General features: G+C 44.5%; 1 protein-coding gene across 1 annotated transcript in view; it reads right to left on the bottom strand.

Annotated features, from left to right (window-relative positions):
* The window catches only part of LOC137355505 (microsomal triglyceride transfer protein large subunit-like), a 93464-nt gene that overhangs the window by 19774 nt on the left and 52310 nt on the right, over positions 1-21380 (bottom strand). The window contains exons 8-11 of the mRNA XM_068020726.1: positions 10898-11055; positions 9603-9771; positions 5124-5231; positions 1751-1963 (exon numbers count right to left, since the gene is read on the bottom strand). Coding sequence (XP_067876827.1) covers positions 1751-1963; positions 5124-5231; positions 9603-9771; positions 10898-11055 — 648 coding nt within the window. The remainder of the gene's footprint in view (positions 1-1750; positions 1964-5123; positions 5232-9602; positions 9772-10897; positions 11056-21380) is intronic.

Genomic DNA, 21380 nt, shown 5'->3' with positions numbered 1-21380 from the left:
ACCACAATGAGTCTGCGGGAATTATTTAGAAGCTTGTACTAGAAATGGCCTTTGGTCTTTCACTTTCTGCAAACCATTCATCCTTTGCAAGTTTTTTTTGAGCTAACAGAAAACATTTAGAAAATATTATTACAATTGTAGTGATGGTGAGTGTGTTAAAGGAGCTCGACAACAATTAATAAGATTGCGTAGGGAGCAGGAATTGGAGTATGAAAGAAATACAGACAATGCCAAACCCCAATCCTAAATGAAGCATTACTAATCTCCTCCAGCATATTCCACACCCTTAATTGTGAATTATCAGTACATAAAAACTTGAATTTTCTGACTGAATTATTTTAAATTGGTTGCACATGGCATTAAAATAACAATTGGAAAACAAAGGCAAATGTTACAACTCTCCAGAAATTATATAACGGGGACAAGTGTTTCTTGTTAAGTCACTGAGCTGCTCTGAAACCAGCCGCCTAGACTTTTCCTGCAACATTTCACTACTTGGGCAGCAAAACATTTGGTAAATGTAGAAATTTGTGGGATTTGTCATGGGATATGCTGTGCTTCCATGTCTCTTGCCTCAGATATGATTAATTAATCAATTAGAATACAATTAAGCCTTTTTCATAATTTCTACCTCAACAAAACGGTTGAAAATAATTGAGCCATTGGGGTTCGCCCTCGTCAGCCGTTAATGCCCTCAAAATGGGGTCAGTTGCCTTCCCGCCCTGTCGCCACCAGCGATGTGACTGGCACCCATTTTGAAAGGGTCCTACCATCGGGCATCCAGAGCAGCTGCCTGTTTCAGGTGATGGAAATCAGGGTCCTTTGACGTAACCAGGACCCTGATTGCCATTTTATGTCGGAACTGGTCGGAGTCTGCACAGTGCACACTCCATCGACGATGGAAGCAAAGAAACCCAACAAATGGGAGGTGTGGAATTATTTTCATGGACCCTTAGGAGGAGTTCCCTGACAGGGCCCACAAAGCCCCTGCTATCCTCGGGCTGCCACCTGCCATGATTGCAAGCAGCCCCTCCCACATAAATGACCTTGCTTGCGGCCAACCCGGACCATTTTGAGGCTTCAGCAACAGCATCGTATTTATATATCATCTGTAATGTAGTAGAATGTCCAAGGCACTTCAGCTGGGCATTATCAACCAAGAGCTTGGGCAAAGAGGTAGGTTTTATGGAGCTGCGTATAGGAGAGGTGTGGAGAGGTTTCGGGAGAGAATTCCAGAGCTTAGGGTCTTAGCAGCTGAAGGTGCGGCCACCAAAGGAGCGATTAAAATCAGGGATGTGCAAGAGGCCAGAATAGGAAGAATGCAGGTATCTCGGAGGGTTTTAGGACAGGAGGATGTTACAGCGATAGAGAGGGGTGAGGCCACAGATGGATTTGAAAACAAGGATGAGAATTTTAAAATTGAGGCATTGCTTAGCCGGGAGCCAATGTCGATCAGTGAGCACAGGGGCGATGGGTGAACAGACTTGGTGTGAGTCAGGGTACGAGCAGCAGCCTTTTGAACGAGCTCAAGTCTATGGAGGGTGGAAGATGGAAGGCCCATCAGGAAAGCATTGGAATAGTCCAGTCTGGAGGTAACTAAGGCACGGACGAGGATTTCAGCAGATGAGCTCGATCTGGCGAGCTGCATCGGGGGAGGCCTGTTTGACACCCAAACCTCACCTGTGGAACAGGTAGCTGACCAATGGCGTTGGTTGTCCAAAAGTCAAGACCCCATTGTGTGTGACTTTACCTCTTGGGTGATATAGACACCTGGGAATCGCTGCAGTACAGTTACTGCAATAGCTGCTACAGAGCTTGTCTGCCCTTCAGTGTACTGTAACAGAAGTGGGATGGTTTCCGGAAGAAGTGCATTCTTGAGGGCTAGAAGGTACATCTTTACATCTGCCTCTTCTTTAGCCACATTCAGCCCATCCAAGATCACTTTCTTTGCAACCTCAACTTCCTGCGAACAATGAGAAACATACAGTAGAGTTATGGGATGGTCTGACATTGTAACTGCTCATCCCTAGCTTCACATTCCGAATGTTTCCACCTCCCCTTCCCACCCACCTGCCCCCTCACGCACAGGCTCCCTCTCCAAAAAAGGAGCTGAGTTCTGCCACCCTCTGGTACCTTATCCAAGTGATCACTCTTCCTGTGTGATCCTGTAGAATTGCAGAATCGTTACAGCACAGAAGGAGGCCATTCGGCCCACTGTGTCTGCGCCAGCTCGCTACAAGAGCAACTCAGCTAGTCCCACTCCCCCACCCTTTTCCCTGTAGCCCTACAAATGTTCCCTCTTCAGATAATTATCCAATTCCCTTTTGAAAGTCAGGATTGCATCTGCTTCCACCACAATCTCAGGCAGAGCATTCCAGATCCCAACCACTCGCTGTATAAGAATGTTTTTCCTCATGTCTGGACCGAGACTGTTGGCAGATTATTTGGCTGATGACCCATCAAAGCCAAGATGTGAGAATATGAAGCTTCAGTGCTCGTACTTTCCTGCAGGAGTCACTGGATAGTGTTCAGGAATGGGATTTTTCTTGTCAGTAGCCCGAGGTATAGTTTAGTACTTGTGTCATCCTATCTCTCTTTCCCGCAACTCCACCCGCCCCCACCCCTGGCCACCCAACTGAGATAGGGAACTCAGTAAGATCAAGATTTGACTTTCTGAATTTAAAAAAAGACTAACATTTAGATCATACCTTTCACAACTTCAGGAAATGTCGTCACTGTTGTAGGAAACACGGCAACCAATTTGTACACAGCAATGTCCCATAAACAGCAATGAGCAATGATAATGACCAGATAATCTGTTTTTTTTTAAATTGATGTTGGTTGAGGGATACATATTGGCCAGGACACCAGGAATAACTCCCCTGCTCTTCTTCAAAACAATACCACGGGATCTTCTACATCCACCTGAGGGAGCAGACGGGGCCTCAGTTTAATGTCTCATCCGAAAGACAGCACCGACAGTTTAGTGTGCCCATGGTATTTTATTAGAACGTTACCCTACATTTGGTGGTCAGGTCTCTAGAATGGGACTTGAACACATGATCCTCTGATGCAGAGGCAAGGATGCTACCCACTGAACCACAGCAGAACACTGTGATCAGCTTACCTCAATCTCCCAGTGGAATAAGATCATGTGGAGAGGACATGCCGAGCTGGGATAGGGATGAGTGGGCTGTATTTGAGGGCCACTGAAAAAGAGTCTTATGAGCAAACCACATTTTGAATCAAACCCCATCAATTTGAAAATCATTTTGATTCCATTTCAGGGACACTCTCACTTGAGTCGCAATGTCAAGGATTCAAGGGCCCACTCCCGAGACTTGAGTATATCAGCGAGGCTGACACCGAGGGAGTACTGCACTGTTTGAGGTACTGTTTTTTGGATGCGATGTCAAACAGAAGCCCTCTCAAGTGGATGTAAAAGATCCCACAGCACTATCAGAAGAGAAGCGGGGCGCCCTCCCAATTTCCTGGCCATCAGTTATCCCTCAAAGAGCATCTCTAAAACAATTTTATGATCATTTACCTCATTGCTGTTTGTGGGAGCTACTGAATGCAAAATTAGCAACTATATTTCCCTACATTACAACTTCAACCACACTTCAAAAGTACTTCCTTAGCTGTAAGGTGCTTTGGGATGTCCTGAGGTTGTAAAAGGCAATGTATAAACGCCAATCGTTCTTTTACTCCATTTTATGCTGTTTTCCAGTTATACTATGATGGGCAGTGCTGTCTCATTATCTTTCCCAAGACATTATTCTCTAATTGTGCAGCTAGGTCTGTTTTGCTCAGCACCGGCAAGCCTCAGAAGAACCCACAAGTTCAAACTAGTGCTATGACTTGGTGAGATCGGGGTCTAGGGGTTCTTTCTCAGCCTTTGCCTGGACTAACCGTAACAAGCTTAAATTTTAAAAACACTGTTTTTGGCTCCCCCCTCAGTGAATCCTTATTCACTGCTTTCCAATTGTAAGGCAAAGAAATCAATCAGACAGATTTTCTTAGATTTAAACAAGAAAGGTGAAAGTTTATTCATCTTAAACTCTAATTCGGTTAACGAATATGCAACGCAACCACGCTAGCATGCATACGCGATAAACACACACGCATATAGAGACAGAAAAAATAGAAAGAATAAAGGGGAAAAGTTTGAGGCAATATCTGGTAGTTATTTACTATCCTTTAAGTTCAATGTTGAGTCTTTGGTTGCCGGTAAGTCTTGCTGTTCATTGGGGCCCAGTGCACGCTTCAACTTGTTTCGATGTAGGAGTCTTTTCTCTCGAGGTTTATGTGTCTTCAGTGACTTGTGAGAAAGTGAGTGAGAGCCAGCCAGGAGAGAGGCTGTTTTGTTCCAGGTTCAGTTAAAATCTGCAGTCTGTGTTCAAAACTGTCCTGTGAGCACAATTCAAACCTCCAAGTTGGCCAGCAGGTTAATCATGTGACTAAGTTTATTTCAACAAACTCCTGTGTTTGTGGATTCCAAAGCTCTCGGTGGGGGGTTGTAGTGCTGTCTCTTACCCTGACAAGATGTGGATCACCATTGGCCAGCCCAATCTCTGCTAACTGAATCAGTGAGCAATTCTTCTGTCTCTCCAAGCACTGTCTCTTAGTATGCAAATATTCTTCCAGCCACTGCTGATCTCTTTAAACAAGTCATTTCTTCACTCTAGCAACAGTTTAAAAATTAATGTTCATATGATGAAATTAATATGCCTCATTCTTGGCTGGTGGGGGTCTTCATGACACCAGCAACAAAAACTCAACTGCACAAGGGGAATAATTTTAACAACTTTCTCTCTGGGGCCAGTATTTAACCCACAACATCACTAAAGTGGATTATCTGGTCATTACCACATTGCTGTTTGCGGGAGCTTGCTGTGTGGAAGTTGGTTGCTGTGTTTCCTACATTTCAACACTTTAAGAAGTACCTCATTGGCTGTAAAGCACTTTGGGTTGTGACAGGTGCTATGTAAATGCAAGTCTTTCTTTTACTCTGTTTTATGTTCATGGGAGAACAATCTGATCCACTATGTGTTAAAAAAATCTTTCTTGCAAATTATTAATCCGCACATTAGCAATTGGTCAACAGTATTGGAACGACTAACCTGGAGTTTACACAGGCTCCTCTGACACATCTTGCCAATCACTGCTCCGATCACTGAAACGGTGGTCTCTCGGATTTCTCTGCTTGCAATCGTACCTTGAAGCTTAGTCTTTAAGGGAAACATACCGATCAGATTAACATTCTTAGTTTAATAACACCTGTCTCACGGAGGGACTACACTGCGCTTGCCTTGGTTCATCGATTCCTTTCAGTCAAACTTCAGCAGAAAAACAACCAATACCCCTAGATTTCTGAAAGAGGCTCAGATTTACCCCTGTCTGGGATCTAAACTATAGCAAATCGCTGGCATACTCTTGGATTTATTCAAGCTTAAAACTTAATTTGACTTCCATTCATTGGAGAAGTTTAGTTTAGTTTAGAGATACAGCACTGAAACAGGCCCGTCGGCCCACCGAGTCTGTGCCGACCATCAACCACCCATTTATACTAATTCTACACTAATTCCATATTCCTACCACATCCCCACCTGTCCCTATATTTCCCTACCACCTACCCATACTAGGGGCAATTTATAATGGCCAATTAACCTATAAACCTGCAAGTCTTTGGCATGTGGGAGGAAACCAGAGCACCCGGAGGAAACCCACGCAGACACAGGGAGAACTTGCAAACTCCACACAGGCAGTACCCAGAATTGAACCTGGGTCGCTGGAGCTGTGAGGCTGCGGTGCTAACCACTGCGCCACTGTGCCGCCCTGGATGGTTGGTGTACTGGATGGTTTTGGCAGCAGAGCCACATGGTTTTATTTGGCAAAGGAACAGGGCAGCAATTGGGCCGCAACTATTGAACCCTTAGAGATCTCCACTTCTCTTTGTGCATCCCTGATTTTCATCACTCTACCACTGGTGGCTGTGCCTTCACCTCTCAAGGCTCTAGGCTTCCCTCTGTAAGCCTCTCTACCGCTCTCTCCTCTGTTAAGATGTTCCTTAAAGCCCATCTCTGACAAAGCTTGGTCATCTGCCCCAATATCTCACGTGGGTCGGTGTCAAATTTTGTTTTGTTTGATAACGCTCCTGTGAAGAGCCTTGGGACGTTTGACTGCTTTAGAGCTGCTATAAAAATGCATGTTGTTGTTGTTTTGCCAAAACACGTTTCTGACCTTTACTTGGCTCAGTAAACATGGCGTCAAAGCTGGACCCACCAAGTCTTGTTTCACCCAGTGAAGGGAGGCAAACCGAGCACCACAAGTCAATCCATTACTACAAGCCCAGGACAGTGGGTACTGCAATGGACATCCAGGTGCCCTGACCACTAAGTTAGAATTCACTTTCTTGGGTGTGTTGAGTGGGAAGCTTTGTCCACTAATGCTGCATATCACAAACTCAGGGCTCTCGCTGCCCACCATTTTTCATCAATCGCAATGAACAGATGGAAAATTGTGGGCAATGGTGTCTAAATCTCCCTTTAGGCACTGCCAGCAGGTGAGGCTACCCATCAAAAAGTGGAAATTTGGGAGCATCGCCAGAGTTTGAGGGCTACTTCTTGGGCCAAAATGCAATATTTCTTTTGATGATATCGTGAGTAACTTCAATATGCATCATCGCCTTGATCTGACAACTCAGTGATTTGATCTGATTATGCACCAAACTTCAGAGGTTCAGAAATAATTCCTGTGCTACTTTGATGTTATCTTACATGTGGAATTCACAATGATCAATAGATGTGACCTTCTTAAATTCTTTGAATATTCAACCTCCACATATATTGATCTCCTTCAACCTGTCTTTTGATTCACTTTCCTGATCTGTTGCCATAGTCATAGAGATACAGCACTGAAGCAGGCCCTTCAGCCCACCGAGTCTGTGCCGACCAACAACCACCCATTTATACTAATCCTACATTAATCCCATATTCCCTACCACATCCCCACCATTCTCCTACCACCTACCTACACTAGGGGCAATTTACAATGGCCAATTTACCTATCAACCTGCAAGTCTTTGGCTGTGGGAGGAAACCGGAGCACCCGGCGGAAACCCACGCAGTCACAGGGAGAACCGGCAAACTCCGCACAGGCAGTACCCAGAATCGAACCCGGGTCGCTGGAGCTGTGAGGCTGCGGTGCTAACCACTGTGCCACCATATGGAGCCTCTCTCTGTGTTGGAGCTGCTTGCATTAGCAGTTGAGTTTCTCCTCCTTCCTCCAGTCAAAGATCTAATTGTATGGTGCAGGACAAAGCTTCACAGAGAAACAGAACATAGATCACCATCTGCCCAAAATGGCTGAGAAGGTTTTATAGAGGTAACGTTCCGCATACTCTTCTCTCCTCTCTCCCAACATGGATGACAGCAAATCCTATTTGTATCTGGACACAGGACTTTATTTAGACCATTTGAAGAATCAGACATGTGGTTATTAATGTAATTTAAACAATTTGGAGCTTCCCCACTCAGCCCAGCCTGTGCCCGACTTGACATCTGCTGAACCTGCCGGGTTTTTTTTTAGTTTAGTTTAGAGATACAGCACTGAAACAGGCCCTTCGGCCCACCGAGTCTGTGCCGACCATCAACCACTCATTTATACTAATCCTACACTAATTCCATATTCCTACCACATCCCCACCTGTCCCTATATTTCCCTAACACCTACCTATACTAGGGGCAATTTATAATGGCCAATTAACCTATAAACCTGCAAGTCTTTGGCATGTGGGAGGAAACCGGAGCACCCGGAGAAAACCCACGCAGACACAGGCAGAACTTGCAAACTCCACACACAGGCAGGACCCAGAATTGAACCCGGGTCACTGGAGCTGTGAGGCTGCGGTGCTAACCACTGCGCCACTGTGCCGCCCTTTCTTGTGTTTGGCTCATTGCCAGTTTGGGACTATCATCTCAGATTTGCCCCATGCTCACAATAGGAGCTGGGAGGTCATCTGCAGGTCAGGAATTTCAGTGGTGAACCCAGCACTGGTGGAAGCTCTTCCTGCCAATATCCATTGACTCTCCAAGCACACACTGCAATTTTGCTGCCCCCATGCACCAGAATCTACTCGAAAGTTGCTAACTGCCTCTTTGAGGATGCTTCGGTCTCCAGATGCAACACACCAATGTCTACCACCAAGTTTGCCCAGGTATGTGTCACCCAGGAGGCTGCATAGCAGAATGCCTGGGAAGTGGACTAGCAGACTTCACGAGTGGAATTTTATGCTGTCCCCGGCGATGGGTTTGGAGGCTGGTAGAGCACAAAATTGGGTGGGATGGTGGCTGCCATGTTTCCCTACATTACAACAGTGACGACATCTCAAAAGTACTTCATTGGCTGTGATGGCAAGCCCTTCTTTACATTGCAATGAAATGCATTGTAGATTACTGGTCTAATTCTAAAACAAATATTCGGGCCAATAATGTGATGAGAAGCGTCCTGTTGCTATAGGGCGGCACAGTGGCGCAGTGGTTAGCACCGCAGCCTCACAGCTCCAGGGACCCGGGTTCGATTCTGGGTACTGCCTGTGTGGAGTTTGCAAGTTCTCCCTGTGTCTGCGTGGGTTTCCTCCGGGTGCTCCGGTTTCCTCCCACATGCCAAAGACTTGCAGGTTGATAGGTTAATTGGCCATTATAAAATTGCCCCTAGTATAGGTAGGTGGTAGGGAAATAGAGGGACAGGTGGGGATGTAGTAGGAGTCTGTGTAGGATTAGTATAAATGGGTGGTTGATGGTCAGCACAGATTCGGTGGGCCGAAGGGCCTGTTTCAGTGCTGTATCTCTAAACTAAACTAAAGCTATATTATGAGGCATGAAGTCCGATGACTTTGAACATGTCAGAGACCAATGAGGCGAGCCCACATGAAAGAGCACTGGCACCCTGCACACAAACTGTGAGCAAGTCATCTTAGGGACATCCGAAAATATTTCAATTTGTGTCTCTACACATGAAACAACCAGGGAAGATGTTTCCACTTGTGGCTGAGACCAGATCTAGGGGCCATAAATATAAGATAGTCACTATTAAATCCAACAAAGGAATCCAGAAGAAAGTTCGATATCCAGAGTGGGGTTAGAATGTGGAACTCGCTACCACAAGGAATAGTTGAGGCAAATAATGTAGATGCACTTAAGGGGAAGCTGGATAAGCACGAGGGAGAAAGGCATGGAAGGATACGTTGATAGGGTTAGATGAAGAGGGTGGGAAAAGACTGGTGTGGAGTATAAACATGGCTCTATTCAGCCGTATGACCCGTTTCTGTGATGTTAATACTTTGTTACCAGAAGCCTTAATATAGATTTCCCCCAACCCAGGAAAATCCACTGACACTTTACCGGCAAGGAAGCAGCCCTTTATCGGCTGCTGGCATGTAACATTCCATCCCTGCAGCCCGGTGTGTCACGAATGGCATAAAATTATTTAAATACACTGTCCTCATATTATCAGGCTAAGTCAACTCTGTTGTGCTCAGGCCCACTATACCATCATTGTGCCAGCATTACTGATTCTGTAGTTGCTCAACTCATACATACCAGCAATATGTGTAATAGCTCTTTGGATGGTTGTGAAGAAAAGGCACTGGCATACACGAATGTCTGCAGTTGAGAGAACTGTGCCTCCTTGGCAAAGTCCAGATATTCTGAAAGTGCACTCAGGCACGATTCTGTCTGTGCTGCTGTTGCCGTGTCAATCAGAAAGGAGCTGGAATAAATCGCAGATGATAAGAACCCTGCAGCGTGGTCCCCAGGCTTAAAAGGATTGCAATTCTCCAACCAACCTTCAATTTAGTTTCATTTGCAAGCAGGAAGTCAGTTCCAAAAGGAATTTAATGAAAAAGCACAGAACCCAGCATATGTATGAAACAGCGGTGAAAAACCTCACATCCAGTTTTTGCCACACTCCTGAACTACATATCACAAAGGTGCACACTGTGATTTCCCATCAATTAGCTTTACCCAATGGTAAATGACTCACAAAAACAAGAGTGAGGGAAAATCTGACCAGGTAAAGGTGATCATGAAGACTTTGTCTGATTGTTACATCTTATGAAATTGTCAACACCCTCAAAAAGAACATGTCTTCAACTTAGTTAGAAAAAGCACACAGAGGAAATCTTTGTAACTAATGATTACAATGTCACGACATGCGTCACCCAGGCTAGTTCTGCCCTCCTGCTCCCTCAAAAATGAGAGATGAAAGGGAAAGTTCAGCTTACTCATTGTTTGTTTCATTAACTACCAGACTTCCTTTACCATGCTGGAGTCCTCTGGACTCATTGTTTGTTTCTATATTTGCCTCATTATCACCCCCTTTTGTCATCACTTTTGTCCTTTAAACTCTTCTGCCCATCACCCAATCACAGACCTCACTCTTTTTGTTCTTTTCCTGCCTCCCTGACTCTGCACCTGCTTAAAAAAGCCAGCATCATCCACTTCTGACAAAAGGTCATCGACCTGAAACGTTAACTCTGTTTCTCTCTCTCCAGATGCTGCCAGACCTGCTCAGCATTTCCAGCATTTTCTTTCTTTATTTCCGATTTCCAGCCTCTGCAGTATTTTGTTTTTGTTTAAGGGACAGGAGGATTGTCTCCAGTTGCTATTGTGTGTCCAAGCAACACGGTGTCCAAGCTTTTGTCTTCATTGATACCCCAAGATGGAGTCTTCTATTGCCACCCTCGGTATATCCCTGCCTCTATAGCACGAGAGGAGTAGGAGAGTGGGTGAATGATCTCACATGAGATGGGTGCATGTCTGCCAAAGGGCAAGTGATAGGATCCTAAGCATGTGCACATTTATAATCGTGAAAGGAAGATGGACCATTGACTCACATCTCATCGTCAGTTGCCTTCTTCAGTAAGTTCAGGATGTCAACCTTCTTTGCTTCTCTCAGTAGCTGGACAAAAGCCAGAAAAGTCCTTGTTGTAGAAACTTTAGAAAGATCTTGCAGGTCAGTGCGCTTGTCAAGGCTTTTCCAATAGTCATTTGCCTTAAAGAGAAACAAAGTAATCTTTCATTGCAGGTTCTGGCCAATGCTTCTTATCAGATCAATTTAGCGAAGGAGCCTAGAAATATCCAATGGAAAAGGCAGCTGCTAAATGCATGTAGAATTAATCCAATAAGTGACAGCTCCATAATGGTTTGGATAAATTGTGTGGGGAAATTGTGACATGGTTATCCCTGTGTTCTGGCCAATATTTATCCCTCAAGCAACATTGCAAAAAAGAACCAAACTATCTGGTCATTATTACATTGCTGTTTTGTGGGAGCTTGCTGTGTGCAAATTGGCTGCTGTGTTTCCTACATTACAACAGTGACTACACTTCAAAAGTACTTCATTGGCTGGAGTGTGCTTTGGGACATCCTGTGATTGTGAAAGGCGTTATAGAAATGCAAGTCTTTTTCTTTTTCATGACGGAGTGTTGTGCATAAATGTTAGTTTTCATATATGTTCACTGCTATTCGTGACTGTAATTTTCAGTGGATATATCTACTGAATCAAACAATTTTGTTTTTAAAGCTATACCTACCCCACCTCAAAGTTGGATAACTTTTATCTTATGAGCTTGAATGCAGTTCTCCAGTGGCTGAAGTGTTGGTCTTTGTTGAGCAGTCTTGCCCGACTACTACACTCCAATGTCTGAAGTGCAATCAGCCATTGCAAAGCAGGCCACCCTCCTTTTATTCTGTCCTGGCTACTCTTAGTATTTTTAATTCGTTGCAATACTGTTAGGTGTGCTGTAAATTGGGTACGCTCTTTGTCTATGTCACAGCGTACAAATAAACATGGCCATTAGTTTTATGTCCATACTGGTCAATCTTCCAATGGCATTGCACACGTGATACAGCCTTCAGAGGAAGTACGTTTAAAGGGCAGGGTGGGGGAGAAGGGGAAGGGGGGAATAATTGGACCAGGGTCATTTTAAATTCATACATTTTGCTCTTATTTTTCTATAATAGTTTGATTTGATATTGCTCATAGTTACGTGGCAAAATTTATGACAATTTGGGAAGTGGAGTTGTTTGGAAAAGCATGTAAAGCACCTTGGGCTGCTTTACTACATTAAAGATGCTATACAAATGCAAGTTGTTGTTGATATTGTTGAGAAATCTACATAGGAAGTTTCTAGTGCAACTATGATGTAAATATTTACACTGGAAACAGAAGTGTCATTCTCTGTCAATATTTCATCTCCTGTCATTTCCTATTTCTCTGTCCCTGTTATTGTCTCTAATTCGATCTCCTTGACTCCCTGACCTGAAATTTCCTGGAAAGTTTCAGTGTAACTATGGTGTACAAGTGGAGTTACTATTCATGTGTATTCACGTGGAACTGATCCATGTAGGTTTTACTCTGAAAAATTGCTACGTGAGAATATCCTGGATCATTAGTGCTATTACAGAATTACATTCGCTGATTAACATCACTTCCCCCCTTATGCAAAGGGCCAATCAACCCTCGATTCCTGCATTTATAAGCATCCCAAATTTTGGGTGCAGCAGGACCTATTTCTGGTGCTTTATAGCAATTGTTAATGGGAAGTAGGCCAGACAGCATCTGAAAAAGCAGGTTATAACTTTTCAGGTGCATTCACTGAGGAAAAGTACAGATCCGGAATGTAGTAACCTTTCTATTCTCTACCCAGTTACTGAGTAACCTGCTGTGTATTTCCAATATTTCCAATTTTAACTACTTTCTGGATGTCTATTTGATGCTGTTGGGTTTTTAATTTTCACAGTAAAATCAACTGAATTGTGAAAAGTGAACTCAAAACACTAATAGTAATCCCGAAATCTAATGTAATAAAGAAGAATGTAACATATTCAGTTGCTTTGAAGCTGTGACCTTGGCCTTAGTATTGTATTCAGGACTACTTTCCAACTGAAAGCTGTTTTTTGAGTTGCCAGCTTTTCTGTCCTTTGAAGCTGATTGCCAGCTTTTCCAGGTTTTTGTAGGCTGGCATGTTTGCATCATTAGAAGCTTTCAAAACGGGGTGACGGTTGTTATGGAGATACATACGGCAGCCATTCTGCCCCAGCAAGATCCCACAAACAGCAATGAGTCGAATGACCATTTTGGAACACAGGAACAGGAGGAGGCCATTTAGCACTTAGAGCCAGTCCAACCACTCAATGAGATCATGGTTGGTCTGTGACCTAACTCCATATAGTTGCCTTCGCCTCATACCTCTTAATACTTTCGGTTCACAAAACAATCTATCAATCTCAGATTTAAAATTAACAAATGATCGAGCATCAATTGCCTTTGCGTGCAGAGGTTTTTCCTAGCTTCACTTCTGAAAGATCTGTCTCTAATTTTTAGGCTATTTCCTTTAGTCCTAGACTCCCAATCAGCAGAAATAGATTCTCCATATCTACCCTGCCAGTTCCCCTGAATATTTTGAACATTTTCTGTTCTGTGCCAGGGAAAGGGTTGGCCCACTCAAGAACAGAGGAGGGAATCTATGCGTGGAGCTGGAGGAAATGGGCGAGGTACTAAATGAGTACTTTGCATCAGTATTCACCCAAGGGAAGGACTTGGTGGATGATGAGTCTAGGGAAGGCAGTGTAGATAGTCTGGGTCATGTCAATATCAAAAAGGAGGTGGTGTTGGGTGTCTTGAAAAACATTAAGGTAGATAAGTCCCCAAGGCCTGATGCGATCTACCTCAGAATATTGAGGGAGGCAAGGGAGGAAATTGCTGGGGCCTTGACAGAAATATTTGTATCCTCAATGGCTACAGGTGAGGTCCCAAAGGACTGGAGAAAAGCCAATGTTGTTCCTTTGTTTAAGAAGGGTAGCAAGGATAATCCAGGAAATTACAGGCTGGTGAGCCTTATGTCAGTGGTAGGGAAATTATTGGAGAGGATTCTTTGGGACAGGATTTACCCCCATTGGGAAACAAATGGACTTATTAGCGAGAGGCAGCATGGTTTTGTGAAGGGGAGGTCGTGTCTCACTAACTTGATCGAGTTTTTTGAGGAAGTGACGAAGATGATTGATGAAGGAAGGTCAGTGGATGTTGTCTACATGGACTTCAGTAAAGCCTTTGACAAGGTCCCTCATGGCAGACTGGTACAAAAGGTGAAGTCACACGGGATCAGAGGTCAGCTCGCAAGGTGGATACATAACTGGTTCGGTCATGGAAGACAGAGGGTAGCAGTGGAAGGGTGCTTTTCTGAATGGAGGGATGTGACTTGTGGTGTTCCGCAGGGATCAGTGCTGGGACCATTGCTGTTTGTAGTATACATAAATGAGTTGGAGGAAATTGTAGCTGGTCTGATTGGTAAGTTTGCGGACGACACAAAGGTTGGTGGAGTTGCGGATAGTGATGAGGATTGTCAGAGGATACAGCAGGATATAGATCGGTTGGCGACTTGGGCGGAGAAATGGCAGATGGAGTTTAATCCGGACAAATGTGAGATAATGCATTTTGGAAGGTCTAAATTCGTCTCAATTCATTCCATCTTTGCTGCCTTCGGAGAATACTTGGCATCAGGTGGCAGGACTATATCTCCAACACAGAAGTCCTTGAAGCGGCCAACACCCCCAGCTTACACACACTACTGAGTCAGCGGCGCTTGAGATGGCTTGGCCATGTGAGCCGCATGGAAGATGGCAGGATCCCCAAAGACACATTGTACAGCGAGCTCGCCACTGGTATCAGACCCATCGGCCGTCCATGTCTCCGTTATAAAGACGTCTGCAAACGCGACATGAAATCGTGTGACATTGATCACAAGTCGTGGGAGTCAGTTGCCAGCATTCGCCAGAGCTGGCGGGCAGCCATAAAGACAGGGCTAAATTGTGGCGAGTCGAAGAGACTTAGTAGTTGGCAGGAAAAAAGACAGAGGCGCAAGGGGAGAGCCAACTGTGCAACAGCCCCAACAAACAAATTTCTCTGCAGCACCTGTGGAAGAGCCTGTCACTCCAGAATTGGCCTTTATAGCCACTCCAGGCGCTGCTTCACAAACCACTGACCACCTCCAGGCGCGTATCCATTGTCTCTCGAGATAAGGAGGCCCAAAAGAATACAGGTGGGAAATATACAGTAAATGGCAGAACCCTTAGGAGTATTGACAGGCAGAGAGATCTGGGCATACAAGTCCACAGATCACTGAAAGTGGCAACGCAGGTGGATAAGGTAGTCAAAAAGGCATACGGCATGCTTGCCTTCATCGGTCGGGGCATAGAGTATAGAAATTGGCAAGTCATGTTGCAGCTGTACAGAACCTTAGTTAGGCCACACTTGGAATATTGCATACAATTCTGGTCGCCACACTACCAGAAGGATGTGGAGGCTTTGGAGACGGTACAGAAGAGATTTACCAGGATGTTGCCTGGTCTGGAGGACATTAGCTATGAGGAGAGGTTGGATAAACTCGGATTGTTTTCAATGGAATGACGGAGGTGGAGGGGCGACCTGATAGAGGTTTACAAAGTTATGAGTGACATAGACAGAGTGAATAGTCAGAAGCTTTTTCCCAGGGTGGAAGAGTCAGTTACTAGGGGACATAGGTTTAAGGTGCGAGGGGCAAAGTTTAGAGGGGATGTGCGAGGCAAGTTTTTTTTACACAGAGGGTGGTGAGTGCCTGGAACTTGCTGCCGGGGGAGGTGGTGGAAGCAGGTACGATAGCGACGTTTAAGAGGCATCTTGACAAATACATGAATAGGATGGGAAGAGAGGGATATGGTCCCCGGAAGTGCAGAAGGTTTTAGTTTAGGCAGGCATCAAGATCGGCGCAGGCTTGGAGAGCCGAATGGCCTGTTCCTGTGCTGTACTGTTCTTTGTTCTTTATTTTCATTAAATGACTTAAACCATAACCTTCTAAATGCCAAAGAATGTAACCCTAGTTTATGTAATTCCTCCTCATAAGTTAATCCTTGCAGTCCAAGTGTCATTCTGGTAAATCTGTGCTAGGCTCCCTTTAAGGCCAATTGGATTCAGTAACATTGTGGTTATTTTACTGGACTATAATCCAGAAGCCTGGACTAATGATCCAGAGACATGAATTCAAATCCCACCATGTGGCTGGGGTATTAAATTCAATTAATGAAATAAATCTGTAATAAAAAGCTAGAACCAGTATTGGTGACAATGAGATTAGTGGATTGTCATAAAAATCCATCTCGTCCGCTAATGTTATTTAGGAAAAGATATCTGCTGTCTTTACCTGGTCTGGCCTGCACTTGACCCCAGATCCACAGTAATTGTTGACTCTTAACTGTCCTTTGAAATGGCCTTGTGAGCCACTCAAAGGTTCACCACCACCTTCTCAAGGGCAATTAAGATGGGCAATAAATGCTGGCCATGCCAGTGATGCCCATATCCCGTGAATGAAGTAAAAAAAACTAAGGTGTGGTGTCCAGAACTGTTCACTGTACTCCAGATGTGGTCTAACTAGAACTTTTTATGGCTGCAGTATTACTTCTAACCTCTAGCATTCTAGTCCTCTAGATATTTAAACCAGCATTCCATCAGTCTTTGTGATTATTTGCTGTTTCTGGGTGGCATTGGCTAACACTGCCAGGAGATTGTCACATCCACCTGAACCACCAGGGTAGGCAGACATGACCCTAGTTTAACACCACATCTAACAGACAGCATCTCCAACAGTAAACTACACAGGAGTATAAACATAGGTTATAGGTGTTTCCCTTGGTTTGCGATGTGAACCCCATAGTGTCTGATCTAGTCAGAGTCCTAACCACTGAAGCAAGCAGACACTTAATGTCATTAAAAATTCTGTAATTGGTTCCAATCATGATATATTAGGGTAGAGTTGTCTTGTCCCTGCACCTGGGCACATTGAATTTCCCAGCAGAGATAATGACTGGCTCACAAAGGTCTCACTCAGTACCTCTATGTGCTGATCAGTGCCACATAAATAAGTCAAAACTGCACATGCATATCCAGCAACCTTTGAGCCCTGTTCGTGCTATGACCATGGAGACAGGAACAACGGAACTGAACTACCCAAGGAGCATTGCAAATCATTGCACATGCACCAAAGAGGTGATTTGGACTAAGAAAAGGAGGATTTTTCACTACCTCCTCCTCCCTGTGAATGGCTGCCAACTGTGATTGAGTGACATTTTTTCACACACTTTAATGTGATAGGACCCTAAATAAAGGCAACTTCTAAAACATTCATTCTATTACTCATCCCTAGTTGCTCTTGAGAAGGTGGTACAGTCCTGCAGTACCCGAAGGTGCTGTTAGGGAAAGAATTCCAGGAGTTTGAGACGATGAAGGAACAGCGATATATGTCCAAGTCGGGATGATGTGTGACTTAGAGGTGATGGTGCTCCCATGCACCGACTGTCCTCGCCCTTTTCCACATAAAGGGAAATCCTACCCTATGATATTAATAAATCAGCCAAGGCTCCAGCCTTGCCTGTGAAAGGATAAAGAAGCTCTCTTCAAAATATTAAACAAGACGCTAGACTTTAGTTACAACCAATGCAAACACACAACATAAAGCCAAAACAAAAGTTGAATTAAAGTGCATCCCAGAACTCTAAACTGAACAAACGTGCGAAAAAACAACCAAACAAGCAACACTCCCACATGGCAAATCTTAAAAGATAGTCACTGCATTAGCTTTTCATGATGCAGATAGTGTGATATCTCATCACACAAGCACGAGGTGAATAATTTCTCCCCTACTTTTCAGTACACAGAATTTGTCAGGACCACTGCGAGCCTCATCATTGTGCCGTCACCCAACTATTGTGGTCAGATCTGACGCTTTGTGTGGTCGAACTTAGCATGGTTAGATAGGCGTCAGCTCTGGCTCAGTCAGAAGCACTCATGCCTGAGTCAGAAGGTTGTGGGTTGAAGTCCCACTGCAGAGGACTGAGCACACAGTCCAGGCTGACTCTCCATTGCTGCACTGTCGGAGGTGCCGTCTTTCTGATTAGAAGTTAAACCAATGCCCAGTTTGCCATCTCAGGGGAATGTGAAAGATCCCATGGCACTATTCAAGGAGCAGCTGCTGTCTTGGCCAATGTCTGTTCCTTGATCAGCAACACAAAAACTGATTGTCTGGTCAATTTGCACACTGCTGTCTGTAGGAACTTCCCGAGTGCAGATTAGCTGCCAAATTTCCTACGTTATGACAGTGACTGCATAACAAAAAGTAATGCACTTGGGATGTCCTAAGGTTGTCGACCTGAATCTTGGTCTTACTGAACAACACTGTACATTACACACAGACACACACACGCGCAAACAAATACTCTTACTCGCTGCCACTCACTTGTTGATCTCCTGTGGCATTGCACAGAGGAAGTCAAGACTTCCAGGCTGCAAATGAAAGGGGTTAGAGGTCAGGAATTAATTGGACCGGGATGCCAAGAAGTAATTTAGTCCCCATTTTCAAGTTATGCATTCTTTCCTTAAGTTTCTATGATGCTTTGATTTGGTATTGTGACTATATCATCCATTTGGTTTTCAATAAGAGCAGTAATATACTTACATAGGTGATCTATTGAGCAAGTTGGACGAGTCTAGGCTTACTGGGGCAAAGTTTCCTTGTTAGTGTTTGGGTATAAAGCATCAAATGGATGGAGGAAAATTGGGCGGGGAAGGCTGCTGTTGGAGGATTATTTGCTGGTTATGTAGTCAGCCCAATTGTCTTTCCACTAATTTCAATATAATCTGCTCTTCACCTATGTAAGAACATAAGAAATAGAAGCAGGAGTAGGCCATACATCTCCCAAGCCTGCTAAACCATTCAATAAGATTATGGTTTATCTCGTACCTCAACTTCCCTTTCCTGTCCTGTCCCCATATCCCTTGATCGCCTTCATGTCCAAAAATCTATCGATTTCAGTCTTGAATATACTCAACGACTGAACATCCACAGCCTTTGGTCTACAAACTCCTAGCCACCATCTCCATCCCTCTCCCTGGCAGCTGACTTAGGCTGAACTAGACTGTTGGCAAACTTGGTGGTGTTTTTGACCCCAAGATGAGCTTCCAACTGCATGTCCAGCCATTACGAAGAACGCCTACTTCCACCTCTGTAACGTCACTGGACTCTGCATCTGCCTCAGTTCATTTGCTGCTTAAACCCTCACCATGCCTTTTTTTATCTCTAGACTTGACTATTTCGAAGCACTCCTGGTCCACCTGCCATCTTCCATCCTCCACAAACTTAAGCTCATTCAAAACTCTGCTGCCTGTATCCCAACTCTCTCCAAGTCCCATTCATCCATCACCCCTGTGCTCATGATCTGCATTGGCTCCTGGTTGAATAATGTCTTGATTGTAAAATTCTCAACCTGGTTTTCATATTCCTCTGTGGCATCACCCTTCCCCATCACTGTAACCTTCTCCAGCCCTAGAACCCTGAGAGATATCTGTGCTCCTCAAATTCGGACGTCTTGCGCATTCCAGATTTTATTTGCTCCACCATTGGTGGCCATGCCTTCAGCTGCCAAGGCCCTAAGCTCCAAAATTCCCTCCCTAACCATCTCTGCCTCTTGACCTCTCTTTTCTCCTTTAAGATGCTTAAAATCTATCTCTTTGACCATCTGCCCTAATACTTTATGTGGCTAGGTATCAAGTTTGGTTTGGTAATGCTCCTGTGAAGCACCTTGGGATGTTTTACAAGGTGCTATATGATTGCAAGTTGTTGTTGCAGTAAAAACAATTCCAAAGGTTTATAACACTTTAAGTGAAAACATTTCTCCTCATTCTCAGTCCTAAATGGCTGGCCCCTTATCTTGAGACGTTGTGCCCCAGTTCTAGCCTCTGTAGCCAGGGAAAACAGTATTTTAATCAGATCACCTTGCATTCTTCTAAACTCCAGAGAATATCGGCCTGTTCTATTCAATCTCTCCTCACCGGACACCCTCTCATCCCAGGAATCAACGCAGAGGACCTTTGTCCCCTCTGTGGCAAATATATCCTTCCTTAGATAAGGAGACCAAAACTGTACACAGTACTCCAGGTGTGGTTGCCAAAAGCTCTCGATAATTGCAGCAAGACTTCCTTACTCCAATCCCCTTGCAGAAAGGCTAACATATCATTCACCTTCTGAGTTGTTTGCTATGCCTGCATGTTAACTTTCTGTGATTTGTGTACAGGGACATGCAGATCCTCTCTCCATACTGCCATTTAATGGTCTCTCACCTTTTTTAAAAAAAAAAAATCTGCTTTTCTAACCAAAGTGGATAATTTCACATTTCCCCTCATTATACTCCATCTGCCACCTTCTCAGAGAGAGATACAGCACTGAAACAGGCCCTTCGGCCCACTGACTCTGTGCCGACCATCAACCACCCACTTATACTAACCTTACATTAATCTTATTTCCCTCTCACATCCCCACCTTCCCTCAATTCTCCTACCTACACTAGGGGCAATTTACAATGGTCAATTTACCTGTCAACCCACAAATCTTTGGCATGCGAGAGGAAGCCAGAGAACTTGCAAACGCCGCACAGGCAGTACCCAGAAACAAACCCGGGTTGCTGGAGCTGTGAGGCTGCGGTGTTAACCACTGCGCCACTGTGCCGCCCTAATCATCCTTGCCCAATCATTTAACGGGTGTATATTCCTTTGCAGCCTTTTTGCATCCTTCTCTTACTTTCCCACCTAGTCTCGTATCGGCATTAAACTTGGATACATTACACTCGGTCCTCTCGGCTAAGTCATTGATATAGATTGTAAACAGCTGAGGGTCAAGCACAGATCCTTGTGGTTCCCCATTTGTTACAACCTGCCAACCTGAAAAATACCTGTCACGCTGTTTTCTGTCCATTAACCAAAGCTCAATCCATGTTAATACATTACTCCCAATTCTGCAAGTCCTATGTGATGTTTCACACCCAAGCACTTATGGGGATGATCTGTCTCACTGCCTGTGTGGAGATGATTCCATTTCACCTGCTTTCCACTTGTAGTTATAGCTAACAATCCAAAGGGATTTTTCCCCTGGCAGATCTCATCCCAGATCCTGTAAAAAGCTTTGAATGGCAACCAAATAAATCAACGAAAGGGTTCAAAAGCACCTCCTCCAAGCCACACACCATCCTGACTTGGAACTATATCGCCATTCCTTCACTGTCGCTGGGTCCAAATCCTGGAACTCCCTTCCTAACAGCACTGTGGGTTGTACCTACCCCACATGGACTGCAGGAGTTCAAGGCGGCAGTTTACCACCACCTGCTCAAGGGCAATTAGGGATGGGCAATAAATGCTGTCCTAGCCAGCAACGCCCCCATCCCAGGAATGAATATTTTAAAAAAATTCAGTCTTACATAACACAACAAGAAAAGCAACAGTGAAACAATTTTTAAAAA

Source organism: Heterodontus francisci, chromosome 42 (assembly GCF_036365525.1).
Source record: "Heterodontus francisci isolate sHetFra1 chromosome 42, sHetFra1.hap1, whole genome shotgun sequence".
NCBI classification, from domain to species: Eukaryota; Metazoa; Chordata; class Chondrichthyes; order Heterodontiformes; family Heterodontidae; genus Heterodontus; species Heterodontus francisci.
The sequence above is the reverse complement of the archived record's forward strand: the minus strand, read 5'-3'. Positions and strand labels throughout refer to the sequence as shown.